At 42.1% G+C, this 19,164-nt stretch overlaps 2 protein-coding genes across 3 annotated transcripts in view; one reads left to right on the forward strand and one right to left on the reverse strand.

Annotated features, from left to right (window-relative positions):
• Positions 1 to 2,676: 2,676 nt before the first annotated feature.
• LOC108939440 (forkhead box C1-A-like) lies at positions 2,677 to 4,914 on the forward strand. The gene has a single exon (XM_018760796.2). It carries the CDS (start codon positions 2,988 to 2,990, stop codon positions 4,413 to 4,415), a length of 1,428 nt encoding a protein of 475 aa, XP_018616312.2. The 5' UTR covers positions 2,677 to 2,987; the 3' UTR covers positions 4,416 to 4,914.
• Positions 4,915 to 13,641: 8,727 nt separating this feature from the next.
• gmds (GDP-mannose 4,6-dehydratase) overlaps positions 13,642 to 19,164 on the reverse strand; it is a 216,638-nt gene continuing 211,115 nt past the window's right edge. For both annotated transcript variants that reach the window (XM_018760524.2, XM_018760523.2), the window contains 2 exons: positions 15,021 to 15,089; positions 13,642 to 14,194 (listed from right to left, as the gene is read on the reverse strand). In XM_018760524.2, coding sequence (XP_018616040.1) covers positions 14,132 to 14,194; positions 15,021 to 15,089 — 132 coding nt within the window. In that variant the 3' untranslated portion in view covers positions 13,642 to 14,131. The remainder of the gene's footprint in view (positions 14,195 to 15,020; positions 15,090 to 19,164) is intronic.

Consider the following 19,164-nt stretch of genomic DNA (forward strand, 5'->3'; position numbering starts at 1 on the left):
GAAATATCGTTACATAAATAACATTTGTAACAATGTTCAGATGACTTCCCTTTTATGATTATAATGCTATTGATTCAGCAGTTCAGTAATTATCTTATTTTTAATTTCTAAAGTTTCCGTATTTCTAAAGTTCTCATAATTCTACTAACCGCTTCAGCTAACGGGGTGAACTATTATCAGTACCTCGACATCAGTGAATAGTGTCTGTGTTTGTATTCTTGTACACAGACCGACACACAAGCACAGACCGCACAAGGCAAGCTGTCAGTGAATAACTATATTGCACTGAACCCTTCTTACATCATCACTGAAGGCAAAGTATCAAAAATATACTTAATATATGCTATAGAAAACAATGAAAGACTGGCTGACTAAGATGACTGTTGAGTCAATAAACATGGATTTTGTTTAAATTAATATGGATAACTATGTTCTCCAGAACTATTTGTCAGCAAAGCGAAAATAATGGTTAACTACGTGAAACATAGTGAAATAAAGTCTTTGGAGTTTTTTTTATGGCTCATGGTATCTGCTAAGTACTGATATTTAAAACATGAGCACGTGGATCAAACTGAAAAATCCATGATCAAAATGTTTCTGAAAATTCCCAAAGAAAACGTATTAAAGTATGAATGTTTAGCCTCTTAGGCTGAGTAACTGCTGAATAAAATCTTTTTATTCCTCCCGTTTTTGTCGTGCTTATTATTACTTATATGTTATCGTTACAGCTATTGCCCTTAATATTGCAGTAATAGTAATGGTAATATTGGGAGGTGAAGTGAAAAACTGTGGCAGAGGCTCTACGAGAGACAGCAGTCTTGTAAATTGTGTAAATACCCCGGGGCAAAGACCGAGTTCATCCGCGGGTCCCCTGGCAGTAAAAATCTCCAACGGATAGTACAAGATGGGTAGAAAAAGGTAATTAGACTCTTAAAAGTGAGGAACATCGGGAAAATGTATCAGTCAGCGTTCCTATAAATACGCTTCGCGTTCTGCACCTTCTTTTACCTTGTTTTATAGTAGAGATTCGTTTTCCGCAAAAAGGTCAGTCTTAGAAATTAAGCATCAAAAAAATCATTATTAATTTTTAGGATGTATCTGTAGGGCGACGGCGTCTGGAATAAGTATCATAAAGGCATAAAATTACGGCTACCATTATTTATCGTCCAGGCTTCATAAATAACATCTAAACGTCTGAAATGATCTTCATTGTGTATCCGACCGGCAAACTGTAATACTGTTCACAACTTCAGCTAAAAAAGAGCGTGCATGGCAGTACCACTCAACAAAAAATTAATTTCACCATAGAATTAAGAATGCGCAAAAAAAAAAAAAAAAAATTTTTGAAACACCACTAGAAAGTTACATTTTAATTCAACCGTAGACGTATTCTTGTGATTTGTACATATATGTATTTTACTAACTAAATTTGTTCAAAGAAATTCAGAGAAAGATATGCTTTGATATTTACTTTTGAATCATGAATCTACATTTGAATAAAATGTGTTATAAACACAAGAATGAGCGGAGAGACAGAAGCTCGCGTTTCCACGTCCACGCCGGCTGCCTGGGGCCGATCTGGGGGAATTTTGATGATTCTCTTCGCTCCTTCGGACTGAGAAGGACACATGCGGACACCGGGAGCCCCATTTGCTCCTCAGAACACAGTCATTCACACGCTGGCACATTCTCGCACCTTCTCCCTCTTTTCTGCCAAATGATGTTAATTAAACAGTAATTCGAGTGGGTTATGTTCCCCCTGCTCTGCCGCACCGCGTCGGGCACCTTCTGTCCTCTTTGATCCCCTGCTGCTGTTGATTGAAACGTTTAGCTCCATCTTGTGCTAATAAAGCTCGCATTAGGCTTCTAAACTGCGGGACATAAACAAATACAGCCGTCTTCTCTCGCACTCTCCCACCCAGGTGCGGGACGCACAGTAATATCACAAAATATGCGTTTGATTTCCTTCATAGAAATGTAGTACCTACATTAACTGTTTGCTTTTGCAGCTCATTTGTGGGGTGGCATAATTTTACAACACAAAACTGGTCAAATTATCACATTAAATCCACTTATTAGGTTGTTCGTCTGTTTAAATGCTGTGTTGTTTTCGCGAAAGCCTTTCACCGACTGTGAAATTATTGATGAATGAGTATATTCAGTTAGGATTATTGTACCGGGGAGTAAGGAATTCACAGAAAGCGTTCCTTCATTAAATGCTGCCTATGCAGTATATGGTATGACTGTATTTAATGAATACATATATGTGTTTTATATTCATTGTGTATTATTGATGAATATGTGTGTGCAACCCGCTTTTAATAACTCAACATCTGTGCATGGGCCTATATATAATAAAAGACAAACGCACGTGCGTGTTTACATATAAAAGTCAGCTATGTATCACAAAATTAAATTTTTATCATTAAATATCGACTTAAAATATAGCAGCAAACTACAATTTGACGTTCGCCCAGTCAACGAACAACGGTTGTTCACTTTAGTAATTGGTGCGCGTTAAAGTGGGCTGGGATTTACCGACACCTCCGTTTGCTTTTGTGAAGAGTGTGTGTGGTCAGTTGGAGAAGGGGCGTGGCTTCGGTGTGTCGACACGCACGAGCGGGCCTCCGATTGGACAGCGCCGGGGGAGGAGCTTCCAAGCAGGGAAAAGAAAGAAAACGTAAGTGCGTAAAAAGTGCTCACTAGTGACGGATGCTGAAAGTTCCCGAGTCCTCTGATGCGCTCTTCGGGACGCAGAGGCGGCGGTGACTGAAATCCTGCTGCGCTTTCCTCTTCGCGCTCACGAAATTAGGACGGACAGTTTGCGTTCCGCGCTAAAGATTGTACTAGGAAGGGGACGGAAAAAAAAAAAGGAAAAAAAAAAAAAAAAAAAAAAAACTGGAGCTACACTGTCTTTGACTTTTTAAAGTTTCGCTCGAACGAAGCAGGGCAGCCAGTGCCGTGTGGTGGGAGTGTGGGAAGACAACATGCAGGCGCGTTACTCCGTCTCCAGCCCGAACTCCCTGGGCGTCGTTCCCTACATTAGCAGCGAGCAGAGTTACTACAGAGCGGCCGGGGGCGGCTACACGGGGATGCCGGCGCCCATGAGCATGTACTCGCACGCGGCCCACGAGCAGTACCCCGCGAGCATGGCGCGAGCCTATGGACCGTACACGCCGCAGCCTCAGCCCAAGGATATGGTGAAACCGCCGTACAGTTACATCGCCCTCATCACCATGGCAATCCAGAACTCGCCGGACAAGAAGGTGACCCTCAACGGGATATACCAGTTCATTATGGAGCGCTTTCCCTTTTACAGAGACAACAAGCAGGGCTGGCAGAACAGTATCCGGCACAACTTGTCGCTCAACGAGTGCTTCGTTAAAGTGCCCCGCGACGACAAGAAGCCCGGGAAGGGCAGCTACTGGACCCTGGACCCAGACTCGTACAACATGTTCGAGAACGGCAGCTTCCTGCGGAGAAGGAGGCGCTTCAAGAAGAAGGACGTGCAGAAGGAGAAGGATGAGCGGGAGCGGCAGGGCAAGGAGGCGACGTCCCGGCAGCAGGGTCGGGAAGCGGAGCAGCCGGTGCAGGGCACTCAGCCGGTGCGGATCCAGGACATCAAGACGGAGAACGGCACGTCGACGCCCCCGCAGGCCGTGTCGCCCAGCCTCAACGCGGTGCCCAAAATCGAGAGCCCCGACAGCAGCAGCAGCATGTCGAGCGGCAGCCCGCACAGCATCCCGTCCAACCGATCCATGAGCCTGGAAACGTCGTCGGAGCATCACCATCACAGCCAGGCCCCGGCCCAGGGATTCAGCGTGGACAACATCATGACCTCCCTGCGCGGGTCCCCTCAGGGCCCCAGCGAGCTCAGCTCCACCCTCGTGGCCTCCTCCAGGACAGGTATCACCCCCTCCTTGTCCCTCAACTATTCTCCCAGTCAGACGACGGTCTATAGCTCGCCATGTAACCAAAACGCCATTTCCACGAGCTCGAACGCCACCTACCACTGTAACATGCAAGCCATGAGTTTGTATGCCGGGGATCGTCCGGGCCACCTGGCGCCCACGACCTCCGTGGACGACACGTTACCTGACTATTCGATCACCACCACCACCACGTCCACACTGAGCCACGGCAATCTGAGCTCGGGTCAGGAGGGCCACCACCCTCACCAAGGGCGGCTGGCTTCGTGGTACCTCAACCAGGCTGGGGACCTGGGTCACCTCGGAGCTGCGTACCCCACGCAGCAGCAGAATTTCCACTCGGTCCGAGAGATGTTCGAGTCCCAGAGAATTGGCCTGAACAACTCTCCTGTGAACGGGAATAGCAGTTGTCAAATGTCCTTCCCCTCGACCCAGTCCATCTACCGCACGTCGGGGGCTTTTGTCTACGACTGCAGCAAGTTCTGACCAAGATATCATGATTATTATTATTTTTTATTATTATTATTATTATTATTATTATTATTATTTTTGTACCAGGCAAAAAAAAAAAAAAAGTTCCTTTACAAGTGCCTCTTCATGGACTAAAATTATTCTGAGAGACAGAAAGCATTATCTTGCTTTGTAAAGGACAGTGTTACTTCAAATAACACGTAAGTTTCTTCTCGCTTTTGAGAACTATGATTTAAATATTATGTTAAAAAGGAATATGTTAAGCTTTCAAGGACTGTTTATTAAGTGTAAATGACATTTACTAATTTATTGTTTAAAGAGAAGTTGGATGTTGCGGACCAAACACCGAAGAAGTGTTTCTAAATTGAACTGCCTTAATTGTCCAGAAAAAAAAAAAAGTTCCGTTATTAGAGGGGAACTTATATATCCACATACTCTTGTCCTTTTTTGTTGAAAGTATTCTGAAGGCATTGCAATGTTTCTTTAATAAATTGCCATTCTATTTGAGTTAAAACTACGGCTGATTTATTGGCACCATACAAATAACAGGACTTTGATAGGGTAGTTGAAAAGCAGGATAAATGCAGTCATTTTCCTCAATACATGTTTAATTTTTTGCAGATGTCCGTTAATGTTAACGTGTGTTATGAGGCGATAACCAGGACGCCTGAATTCTCAGGTATTTCTGGCCTCTTCTGGCTAAATTATTGAACGAGCAATGTATTTAATGTTATTTTAAATAACAATATTCTCTTTTAAACTTCGAAATATTTAATTATCATGAATTGGACGTGCTATTTTAAAAAAGGTATATATTTTTACTGAGTTACTCTTATGATACAATAAATGATTCTGCTTTTAGACGAGAGCGTTTCAGTTTGTGTCCGCAGTTTAGCGCCTAAATGACCCACAATTCGGCTAACTAATATTTAAAAGTGTGTAGTAACCAAATCGATTCGAAATATTTGGCTTCTGTTTAGATGTCTGGCGACTTTGTTGCGCGAAAACCCAAGTTTTTACACCAACTGATAATTTTCAAAATGGTAACAGACTCTTGTACTGTAAACTGTAAACTAGAACGTTGATATTACTTTCAGATGTTTATTAACGTTCTTTGCTGTAGCATTGAATACTGATCATGTGCGTTTTGAATAAAATTTCACATGGAATTTGCGATTTTAAAAGTAATTTTGAACATTATTTTCTCGCGGGAGGGACCGGCTATGTTGTAGCCCGTGAAGACAGACTAACGCAACTTTGACTATGTGAATTAAAGGGAAACTTTTCCAGTTAAGACACTTCAGTAAAATGATCGGTTTGTCTGTTTGTGGGACATTTTCTGCTACTATCTGGTACTATCCAGTTTTTTTTGTTGGACAATAGGTACAGTTGTAGTCAGGCTGTTGTCTTGTAATTTGAAGACCAATAGGTCAAATCCCACACTTTCTGTAATAACCCTTGATCAAGGTATTTAACCTGAGTCGATACAGTAAGAATACCCTGCTGTATAAATGGGCAATTCATTTTGAAGTTGCTTGTGTAACACTGCAAGACACTTTGGACAAAGATGTAAACAACAAATAGTAATAATAATTATAACAGCAATAATAGTAAGAACTTTTGGAATCTCTTGTATATGACAGTGGCAGTATAGTGTTATACTGGTTGTTCGTACAGGTCGCGACAGCTGTTGTGGTCAGTTCTCCTGTTGGGTTTTAACAATTTGAAATTTTCTGGCCTTTGGTCTTTTCTGTCATCGCTGTGACCCGAGGCCTTCTCGCCTTTTAACAGCCCTGTAGCGGAGACGCGTCTAGCGGTGTTTTGCTTGACCACGTGTGTGTACGGGCTGCGCGCGCGACCGCTTTCGTTAATAACGTGCGGCGCGTGCCACGATTATTTAGCCATATCGCAGCGGTCAAACTTTTTGCTTCGCCAACTGGTGCAAGATGAAATATAAGGTAAAAGAGAGAAAATACTCCGCTTGTGTATGAAGGCGCGACCTGGCGCAGACACGCGGGGAGCCGATTTAATGCGCGATAAATGTGATTCGCGTGTCATGTCACCCATAAGGCCCGAATAAAGGGATCTTTACAGCAGTTTTCTAAAAATGAGTAAAATAACGCAACTGAACTAAACCGTTGTAGCAACTCGTTTTTTTTTTTTTTTTTTTTTAAATGCGGGAATGAACAAGAAGAGATTTGCCTTATTCGATTTACCATATATTCGGTTTAAGAGCCACGGATAGACACGAGCGCAGTTGCTCCACTGAATTTCATCAACTAAAGAGCCGTACGCTAAACAGATGGTAAATAACAAATACAGGAACATTACTTTGCATTTACTGTAATACCACTGTATGCCTTATATGCATTATAATCCGTAGTTTCTCTTAAGATTCTGTTAAGTCAAGATGAGGGTTGTGGTTAAAAATTATATTTAGCGCATTGACAAGAACAAAGGGAATACTCGGATATAAAAATCAATACAATGAATAATGATTCATGTTTGTGATGTATCAGGATATCCTATTAGTTGAAAAATCTACTGAAAACACAGGTCAAATTAGTGGAAAAGTACCGATTCACTTGAATTTAGCATGCCTTGACTGTGCTGTATATTCATATATAGAAATAATTGGGCAAAAACAATAACTGCAAAAATTCAATTTGCTATATGTACTCGTAATGATGGCGGAACAGGTATATATACACACAGAACATACGTGCCACCAGAAAGGGTTGATAACCTCTTATACCTGTGGGCCTTGCGGTGTTAATTTACAAAACAGGATTATTTAGAATGAAAGATATTTTTTTGTTGCAATAGTTGCAATGCAATAAGATTTGCTGAAATGCAAAGAATTGATTCCAGTGGAAATTGGTAAAATAATGAATAAATAATGGGAGAAAAAGGGAAGGCGCTTTCAGGGCTGCTGAATGAGAGCTTTGCTTGAGTTTTGGTTCACATGAAGGGCACGCTAAGGCTGTTGGCAGCATATATATTTTAAGTCATAATTATAATGCTGCTGTGCAAGAATCAATATTTGGCAGCAAGCGGTAGTTCGGGTCATGTTTCAAAATGAACAACATACATTTAGGAGACTGTACGTTACAGTGAAAAGGTTTTAAATGTCCAGTGTATTGTAATTAAGTAGTTTTTTTGGAAAAGCGGGTGTGATAGAACAGGCAAATACTGTTTTCTCTAAATACAGTCATCACATTTGTACATGTACTAAAAAGGACTGAACAGCCATTAATTAACGTGCAGTTTGAACTGACTTAAATAACTTTATACTTTTGTAATCTCTTTGAACCTTGTTATGATTAATTTTACAAAAGAAAAGCACGGAAATGAAATTCACTGTACTTAACTGTAACCTTTTCCATCCATATCGCGCAGGCCCAAGCGCAGACAGTAAGTAGGTATAAATTAACCGTACATATTTAAACTGTAATTTCTTCAGCTGCGCAGAATTCCACAAAGACCTGGGGACTAACCTGTGCAGGCCATTTGCTTGCAGAGAGGTGGAATGGGTCTAATAAATGCGTTCGGATTCTTTGTGGAGTAACAAACAAACGTCGTGTTAGTCCCAGATTGATGGCGCTCTCCGGAGCGGGCCGGGTCAGGAAGGAATAAAATTCAATCAGAGCGCGGAGTCATTTTTCATGGGACGGAAAAAGGCGAAGGAACAGAGGGAGGTCAGCAGGGAGGATGTCGGGTTCTGCAGCACTTATCGACCACGAGGCGGACAGGAGCCGAGCCGAGTTGAGCCGAGTCGAGCTGAACCGAGCCTCGGCACCGCAAGTCGTGGCTTCAGAGGTACTGGACACCTTCGCACTTAATTCTCGTTTGGGCACCTTTTCTGCTTACTATTTTACCTCTGTTCAGACGGAGGGAAATTTATGATCATTTAAACCTGTTGCTTATAGCAGGACTGGGTTGCAAAGCACTGGATGCACATTACGATAATAATAATGACTGTTAATAACAACATAATGGCAAAACAACAACAACAGCAACAACAACAACAACAATAATAATAATAATAATAATAATAATAATAATAATTCTCTTTCAAAGGCCCTACGTTCCCAAATTTTGTCCGAGTCGAGCGACTTTGGCACCCAAAATAAAGTAAAGCCGCTTAACGTAAAAGACACGATATCTCGGTATGAGACAAGAAACGGAATAACAGCAACGTTTTCCGTCTGTTTGTTTCTTTTGCATTTTGTTAATATAACGAACTTTGTTGGTTCTCTTCTTAGCAAACGGCCTCGTTCTAACTGAACTGGGGTGAAGCCCTCATCTTGGAATATTAATTACTCAGCAGCCGCTGTTTACGTCATCGTTTAACAGATTGAGAAATTAATAAAGCGCATTGATTGATTGACTTTATACAACTTGTTAAAAACCTAAAAAACTAAATTCGTCTAAGACACATCTCCGAGTATTTGCATAGCACACATGTAAGTTATTTGATAACGCTTATTATTGCACTTGAAACGACCGTTATCAATTGTGTTCCAGTGCATACCGATGCAACCGTATTTTATGATAGTATTGTAACGTTTTAAGTTATTACAGCGGCTGTGAACAGTAGTGTTACTGTGTCGTTGTTGTTGTTGTTGTTGTTGTTGATATTATTACTGAAGCATTGGACAATGGTGTTCTTTTCCCACAAGGAACCCTTCCGAGGAGCCCGATAGGATCAGGGCGTCATTACGGCTGGTGAGACAGACGCATTAAATAAACGACCGCACAAACGCTGCCCATTTGCACAGTGGAAACAGCGGTCGCACTCACGACGTGCGACATAGCGGGCTCTGCGTCACCGTGTTGCCGACGCTACCTGCGCGTGCGTGTGTCTGGGTGCAGGCGCGTGCGCGACGCCCTCGCCAAAGTTGTTCCAGGAGTCCCGTTTTGAGCGCACGTTTGAACTCGAGTGGCAGAAAATGAGCACGCGCAAGTGCAGGAAAATGCCAGCTTGAGCTGTTCTGTTACGAAACCAGCACGTTTTCGCAGATGAGATGCAGCCGAGCACCATCCTTTTCAAAGAGTTTCGTGTAAAATAGAGTACAATTTTAGAAACGCACTACAGACTTTGAACTTTTTCCCGAATCCCGAATTTTTTTTTTTTTTTTTTTGCATGTTTACGTCCCAGAAATAGAGACATTAATTCCAGCTAACAATCTGTAGAACATGTGAAGTGTTTTCACAGTTTTAAACTACGTGACGTCTGCAGATGTTACGTGTGAGAAAACGCTCAGGCGGAGAGACGCTGGACACCCAACAAATAAACATCTTGCGTGCTTCAACGTGGTTCGGCAGAGCTGAGCAGCTTCTCATTTCTGCCCAAAAGGTGTGCGACACCTGAAGCTCGTGCGCGCGCCACACTGCGTTCGCCGAGTCTTCGGTCAAAGTGCCCGGATGTGGCGCGTTCAACCAGGTGTCGCAGCGAAATTCTGCTCTCCAGCAAGAAATGTTCTGCTACATTTCAGAAGCCAAAGCAAAACAGTTGGGGGGAGTTAATAAAGACCTTATAGGCCTTGATATGTTTTACTCTTATTCAGAAGCCTAGAATATGTTAATATTAAGTAATCGTTCAATCGTTTGCAGTTTAAAAATAATTCAGTATTCTGAAAAGATTTTAAATCAAATGATCACATCTGATGTGAATTATAAAATCTGATTACATGATTTTGGTTCTTCACTACAGTGTCAATTAATGTATATTATCTTTATGTTTGCACAAAAATCAATGAATGAAAAATACGTGAACTAGTAACGAGTATGTCATCACGAATTCTATAATAATAATAACAATAATAAAAAAATAATAATAATTATTATTATTATTACTACTACAACAACATGATAATTATCGTTTATTTAGTTTGAATAGTTTCTACGGTGGCCCTGCTGTGTTACATTCCAGTTTCCACGAGCATGTCAAATTTTAAACGAGTGAAATTTACAATTCGGGAAAAAGTAGACATAATTATAAGGTGATGCTAAGATTGGGTGGCAAGTCTGTGACCGGCGTCCCCATGCAGGAGGACTGAATCACTGCGGTGTGGAAGCGCCTCAGTCCGTGTGCAAAAATAATTACTGACGGAATTTCAATGTCCTTTGAGTGTCAAGAAGAAAGAAACGGCGAGGAGTGAGGAGAAGTGAGTACCTGCCTGCTCTTCACTTGCGTGAACTCGTTCTACTGCGCAAACAAAGCAGTAGTTTGCATTAGAACTGGGTAATAAGCAGAATAATTAGGAGAAAGGCAATTTTTTTGAAAGCCCACTGGAATAATTTTGGCTAAAGAATGAAGATTTAAAATGCTGGTGCACTGGCAAGGCAGAGCCTCTGAAATCCACGGAAATCGCGCCCCACGGCCTCCGACTGAGACTCGGACTGAGACTCGTCTGCGTGGAGCGAATGTCGGACATACACACCCTGCCTGGCCTGTGTGTTACACTTGTGTCCAAGTTGTGTTGATTGTGTTACGCGTGTTGCACTGAACAAACACACCTGAGCCTCCCGTGTCACGTTTCACCTCCGAATACAGTCCTTATTTGTAGGGCCGGGGACAACACAACTGTCCACGACTAAGTTCAAATTGACATGTCATGGAACATGGAAAATATATCTATAATATGATATTCATATTGTGAGAAAACGGCACCAGACCTGATTCCAATCCTAATATTACCCCTTTCGAATTTCTGCCCCACAGATGGGGGGAAAATGTAACATGAAGTTGTTACTCGTGAGAGAATTAAAAATTAATTGTGTAGAAATTTGCTAAGGGACTGGAAACTTCGTGGGGAACTGTTCATTACCCTTTACATTTAATTAGGAACACGTACAAGATTCACTTAGAAAAGCTCACATTACACTGATTACAATCACGGCTCCCTCCACAATTCCGTTATTTATTTAACCTGCCGCAATGTCTCATAAAAACATCGTTATGAAGAAAATGTAATTTAGTACAGTTTTATTTCTTAGCGTCTTAAATCATGTGCTGCGCTCCCTACAATTTTTCCCGCGATGAGTTCTGACTTGACAAATGCTATTTTCACGGGTTTATGAATGAGGGAATTTTATTTTAAAAAAAGGTACTATCGTTTGACTAAATTAGAGGATAATATATTTTGAAATTGTGTGAAATGAAAAAATATTTTCATGACACTACAATGGACGATTCCGGAAGCACGCGGCGTATTTATTGTTAATCTAAATATATTTGGTGCACATTTTTTCAAGTTAAGGTTGTTTTAGAGCATTATTATGTAAGTAAATAAGATTAAGCATTTACAGGCATTTACTCGAAAAAGTGGTACCTCCAGCACACAAGAAGACCCTAAACGCTTTAATATTCTCAGCTTCTGTCTCTCAGTGATTATTTTAAGACCCAATTCCCATTTCGGGTTTTTATTCCTGTTCAGAGCCAGTAGCAGTAATGTTCTGCAATCTACTGTAATGTACTTAATCCTCGTGTTTATACTCGTGGACACTCCGCAGAACACAAGAAGTATTTTGTTTTTTACTCGATGGGTTCATGTGGTTCATTCTGTGTGTGATCTGATACTTCATTTCCTATCAGGGGAATACAAACACAAATCAATTAACGTTAAATTAAAGATCGTTTGGAGATACAGCACATTGGACACGGCAAAACAGCCGAGGACCTGCCAAGAAGACGGTGACGTTTGCGCACCGTTATCCCTTGGAAAGAGAGCACAGAAAATGTACTTTATCGATACATTTGCACAAAATCGGAAATGTTAATATGAATTGGGTCGCCTAAATGATTCATTTCTTGATTCTTGCAAAACGAATGTGAAACACGCACGCACACACACACACACACACACACACACACACACACACACACACACACACACACACACACACACGTGGCCGGTGGCGCGGCACGGACCGTGCACCTGCGTGGGGTGTGTAGCAGCAGTGGAAAGTGCTGTGTTTCTGCTCACACTCCGTTCCAGGTCCGACCTCAAAGCGCATCTGGTTCCAATTTGCCGGCGCACAGACGGGGCCTGTCTGTCGGTCACACTGCGAGCTCGCCGCTCTAGGTGTTGTCTTAAAGAAGAAGAAGAGAAGAAAAAAAAAAAAAAAAAACCCACCCTGTTCCTTCTTCATGAACCTTCTTTCGAAGCCGCAACTTTCCGTTTTAGATACATGTCAAAATACCGTAAAAAAGTAATTCCAGCGTTTTAACTGAAACCCGCAAAACTCCGAGGCACCGAAACCAGTTTTCCATTAATTTTCTATTTACTAATAATTTAATCAGCCCGCCTCATCATTTAAGCCACAGACTTAACGGCTGTATTTTTGCCAATTCTCCTTCTCAGTGCTGTCCACTTCAAGCGGCACATTGGACAGTAAACACTTTTTCTTTATACACTATTAGTTCCAAATGGTAGGTCTCCTTGAACAAAAGCGTCGGCTAAATACTAATAATATCATTTATAATAAAACACTAAACCAATGACAATAATAACAACGAATAAATGAAATTTAAAAGAAGAAGGCGAATGAATAACAAAAACAGTCATGGGCGGGGAGCCTTTTGTTTGTTTCGCAGGCAGATTTTTCAAAAGAACAATTAAAAAGATGAGGGGTTTCGCACAACTCCGAAGGGCTACAATAAAAGTGAACCGAGAAAGGGGTGCTTTACGAGCGCAGACTGCGCTGGCGCACAGCCGAGGTGGGTTCGAGTCTCTTTCCCTCACCTGAGATGCAGCAAACACGTCGGAGGCGCAGTGGACGCGCGTTCAACGCGCATTCACGCGCATTCAACGCACACCTCCTACGGAGCAAAGGTGCAGTTAGGGCTCTCGACCCCGGGATAACCCGGGACCTCTGGCACAGCAGCCCAGACAACAGTGACACTGACTCTCCTTCAAGTTTCCCTGGAAAACCACCTTTTATAGCTGTGGAAAAAGAGTCTAATTATAGCAGCTCTGCACCCTGCGCTCCCTGAATGGCTCCATTCTGCTGCTCCGAGCCCCAGGAGAAGAGAAGGAGTCCGCATTGTGGTGTCACTCTCCTCCAGGCCACTTGAAGGAACTGGGACCTTTCTTTCGCCGCTCTTACCTCTCAGACAGACAACAGAGCACAAGAGAGGCAAAGAGTGGCACAAACACTCTCACTTTCTGCAAGGGCTCATATATTCCGTTCCGTGGAAAGGTCCGCGCACGAAGAACACAGGCCGACTTTTACGTTTTGAAAACCCCACATTTTAACGTAGAAAAAGTCAAATCAAAATATTCCATGTGCAAGAAATTTAAAAAAAAAAAAAAAAAAAATACACATACTTCCAGTGAAACATAAAACGTAAAGTCTTACTTTGGTAACAGGAACACAAGTTAAATTTAAACAATTTCCGTGGAGTAAAAAATGAAAAGAAATGAAAAAGAAAGGATCCCATGACCTTCATTTATGATTGACCCCGATATAAAGTAAACAATTAATATATACCTATGTATAATATACAATACACTGTAGGAGTCCCACACCCAAGCTGCTGTTATAGAAAAGCTATGAAAAAATGGAATGAAAGAAAAAAACAAGGCATAATTTTATCCCATACAGCCCACAAATCCTCTTGAAAGAGACAGCTTCTAAACACATTGATCTATGAAAATATAGAGGTGAAAATGATTTCATCAGGTAACTGTAGCTACTGGACATCCTTCAGTAGAGGTGAAAAGTCAGGCATTTGGGTTGGTTTTCATTAACTGGATGTCTGCATCCACCATCTCCTTCACCAGTTCCTGTTAGGGAAACAAAAGAAAGATCAATACGCTACCAACAGGCTTGCGGAAGGTTAGTTTGAGAAGGAGATGTCTCTGTTAAGACCCACAGACAGAGCCAAACACGTAGTGACACAACACTTGAATGAACAGACACTGCCCTCTAAGGAGCTTTGGGCAAAGGACAGATACTGAGTTGAAACACAAAATAGAAAACAGAAAACAAAAATAGAAAATGTGACTGTTTCTACCAAAAAGCAAATTTAGCAACGAAGACCCAAGTTTTTAAAATTTATTCTGAAAAGCTTAATTTGTATAAGTGCTATTTACGTGTGAAAACAAGACAGAAGTAACTTTATTATGTACACCTTAGGCAAAGCTGCTTTGTGCTCATGTCACTTGCTCCTCCTTGAACCAGAAAGAGGAACTATTCACAGGAACTTGAGAGACTTGAGGACAGCAATGTGGGATGGAATGGAATGCTGGGCACCTCTTTTGCTTACACTTATCTTTTTATCTTTCTGAGAGAGTTGCCTCCTTTCTGAATGTATTCACACATATAAATAACTAGGTTTGTTTCTTAGAAATTCCCGCCTCTGAATGTCACACGAGAGCTGTTGACATATCCCAAAGGTGATGAAAACCATTTCGATACATACAAACACCTAAGCGACCGGCCCACTCGGGCAAACCTGTGCAGAGGACCTCAAGTCAGAGTGTAAGAGCTCGGTAGGATCACTACCTGGACTCAATATCCTGTGGTGAGCAAGAGGTCCAGGGCAGGTAAGAGCAGAAGTGAGTAGGAGCAGGAGCATGTGGGAGGCAGAGCAATGTGCTCAACACTCACCTCAAATGCCACTCGCGGCTTCCAGCCCAGCTTCTTCAGTGCCTTACTGCTGTCACCTTGCAGGTAGTCCTGGAAGCAACAGCCCAGCAGTCAACACACAGATACCTGGTCCTGCAGGACACAAAGCTCTCCTATATGTACTCATGGAGATCTATCCATGTTTCGATTGCAGTTATTCAGTGATGTCAAAAACGATAAATCCCTGGATATACACCCAAAGACTCTTGGAGCAAAGTCTTAATGTATGTTAAGTTCTTAAATGTTGTAACTCGACAACTTAGTACATGTTGGCAAAATGTGTCCTTTTCACTTAAAGATGGACACGTAGGAAGAGAGACAAACATGTAAGCACGCAACACATATGCAGGCGCTTCTGTGCTGGTGTGTTTCAGAAGTGATGGCCAGCCCACAGCCTAGGGGATTCCTGTCCCACAACCCCCACTCCCACACCTGGTGAGGCTGTGAACAGACTGGGTGTCCCTGTACATGTGGGGTGGGGTTCAGTGGTGTGTGTGTGTGTGTGTGTGTGTGTATGTGTGTGTTGGGGGGGGTTAGTAGGGGTCAGAGAGTCTCGTTAGCCATCAATCCCAGGTTCTCCTCTACCAAAGCAGGCTGCCGTTGCCAAAATATGATGAATTGTGGGGCCCTTGTGTACAAACCCCCTTCCCCTTTCCCCCCATTTTCCTGTTGTATGCTGAGATCCACTGAGAGTTGGAAAGAGACCACCAGAATAGACCTCTGCAATACACCTCAGGTTCTTGTTCTACTGACCCCAACTGGCCCCTCCCATTGCAGTGATTTGTCAAATAAAATCACATTTCAGAGAATCCCCACTAACACATGGGTTGAAACTGAAGAAAAAGACTGCTTGAACCAAGAAATGGCCACTTCTTCTGGAATCTAAGAGATGACCTCTGCAATACATGAAATTAAAACATGGCTTGGATGAACCATACAAGATTTCATAGAGAGACTGAATCCCACATCTGTACAGCAACATTCACATTTGCATAAAATTATTTAAACTTCCAAAAATATTGTGAGTAAATGACTGCTCAAAGCAGGTATTTTGTGCAATTATGACATCATGATGCAAACAGACAGACAGCAACAACATGTAGGAACAAGAAATGAGTAAAAAGTGGATGTGTGCCACCAGATTTTAAGTTAAACTTGAAAACACCACCAGGACTACAAGGAGGGGAAAAGAAACATTTACAATTTTAATCGTCATAAAACAATGTTGCTCCCTGACATGAACTGATGACTTTCCAACCAGAAATCCAAATGACACCGCTATCATGGCGTCACAACGTGCCATCTTTCTTTGGAAGAAACATGCTCCTATCTTCAGAGCCCATCACTATGATTTACACGCTCCCATGGTGGACTATTCCTGCCCTACCGATGACTGAGGCCCCTCGGTTGAAGTTACAACTGTAGAAGGTCACAGTAAATTATCCAGAGACCTTGGGGGCTTCAAGGATATAATGAAGTTATTCTGTAACTAATTATAGAAAATTAAAATAATATATCACAGTAGTGAATATCTAAGTATTATAATTGTAGCAGTTATTAATGAGGGAACATGTATTTCACATAATTATGCATTTTAGGGAGAGGGCTTTAAATGGAAGTGAATTCATTTCAGCTGTTCTTCTCACGATCATGGCTCAAGTCCCACCGTTGCCCCTCGAATTGAAAAACACCCTCACTTCGCCGTTCTGGTTTTTAAACTCCACTGCAGCTTTCCCGGGAACAGCACGAGGCTCAAATCCCAATAATGACACTCGCACACAGATGGTTTCACTGGTGAGAGCGAGACCCACAATGGAAAAGGAAAAATACAGAGCGAGCAGTTTCCACTGTTTCTCGAGGCAACCGACACAGGCTTTGTTTATGAAAGTCACATATATATGTAACCCCATGTACAAGACATTGAATGTATTTACCGGTGAGTCAATTTAGTAAACTTTAGGTAACGTCATGTCCGATCTTAACTCTGAGTTAAAAATAAATCCGCGTAAAAAAGGTTAAGGGGGAGTCATTGCCCGACGCACTCGTACCTGCTGGTAGAGTCTCCTCCAGAGGTGGCACTGCTGTGCACCACTTGTTCTCAGGAGGAGCCTTAGCCAGTGGCACTGACACATACTGCAGTGTGCTGCGGCAACAGAAGCCACGCGGGTCTTTCCATCATTTGAACGGCACAACATTTAGAGATATCGGCTCGTGATTTGTGCAAGTGTGCTGAAACTAATTCACAGTTCAATTCCTGAATTCCGGCAGTAGACACATTGCACGCCCATACTACCTAAATGTGTGATCTGAGGTTGTGTCCTCAACCATGCCTCGAAGTGTCCATAGTGCCGGAAGAAGGAAGTCAAGTGGAATTTAAGAGGGGTGCAGTGGGATGGATGGCTGATGCCCCTCTCCCGCAGGTGTTGATGGACGACAGTGACCGCACTTCAAAAACAAACTGAGGTGCTTCCCCCGTAAGTGCTCCTGACACCAGCGGGCCACCACGGTTCCGAACTGGCTTTGTGCAAGTGACAGTCCTGGCGCTCAAGCGTGCTGTGTGTTTGCATCCAGATTGGGATCAGCCTCTGCATCCAGAGGGGCCAGGAAGCTGGGGGGGTAGTGGGGGTTTCTTGGGACGTGCCACCAAAGCCCTGCCTGGTGTAAACACACATATCCTTTCCACCAGATTTCATTTGAAAGGCGTTTCTGTGCCCAACCCCTCCGCTACCCCCAACCCCCAACCCAACCACCCACCCCTCTTGAAAACACGTGTTGTTAAGTGTTCAGACATTTCATCTGTTTTCGGGAAGCTGTTCTGAAGGAGCTCGGGGCAGCTGGGGATTCTGGGGGTATTGGCGCAAGGTGAAATATAGGCACAGAAATACGACCTGCTGAAAAGAATAACAGCCGTATAACCGAAAAAAACAACTCTTCTGACATACAGTATGAACACTAAAACGGTGCCTGTTTTAAATAATTCAATAAGAATCACGAACAGATGGGGCAAAATATAATCATCATATGGATCCGATTTGGAATATAACTGAAACTCATGGAATATCTCATTTATGAAAGCAATCTACATGTTAAAACTATGCTTCAGGGATTCCAGCAAAAAAAAGAAGTGTAAAATGAAAAGACACACAGGCATGATAGTAATTTCACATTACTTTAGTTTCATTGCAGTCTTTACATTCGTTGTGTGGAACACATCCACTTCCAAGGACAAGTGAGCTGGGGTATTAACTGGTGAGTATGTACAGTTGTGATCAGTTACACAGCACACCTGAGGAAAAATACACAGCAGGTTGCTACAAACAACTGCTTAATAACTGCACTTATTAATAACTTAATAAGCAACTCATCTTTGTTTTTACAAATGCCACCATCATTGAGCACCACATGCAATGTCTTGTGGGGGAATTTTAACACTGTTCTTTTGTCTTTTAATGGTCAAACTAGTATGCAGTTGGTTGAATAAAAGGACGATATGTTTGTAAACAAAATCAAAACGAAATTTAAAGAAAGTCATTTGTTGTTTGCGTTACTGCAAAATAAATACATGGATTTTTAGCATTTTCATTCAGAGATTTGTACGTCAGACTTCTTGAATTTATCAAAAAGTGAGTATGTGACAAATTATCTTTCTTGCAGGAGGCATCCAGAAACCATTCATCTACTGTATTTGTGTATCATTAACTGCCTGAAGAGATGTGAACACAGTAAAAGCCTTTCCATCAGTGCTCTCCTATTGCACTACTCTTTGTTATTTCAGATTGAAGAGAAACAAATAGTACAATAACCCGTTGCTTTCCTCCATAACAACTTACAATGATTTACCTATTTATAGGGCAGGGTAATTTTTACTGGAGCAATTCAGGGTAAGCACCTTGCTCAAGAGTACTACAGCAGGAGACAAAATAGAAAATAGCAACTTCCCAGTTAAAAGGCAACAGTTCTAAAGAGTAAATCATCTGCATACATTATCCTCAAGACGATAGTTCCCTGAAAAGCTACAGTATGTAATGAAGCTGAGAATCTGAGTACAAATTATGAACATTTGCATTTAGATTTATCCATTTAGTAGAACCTTTTCTCCAAAGCAACATACACCTCTGATAAAAAA

Source organism: Scleropages formosus, chromosome 19 (assembly GCF_900964775.1).
Source record: "Scleropages formosus chromosome 19, fSclFor1.1, whole genome shotgun sequence".
Lineage (NCBI taxonomy): Eukaryota > Metazoa > Chordata > Actinopteri > Osteoglossiformes > Osteoglossidae > Scleropages > Scleropages formosus.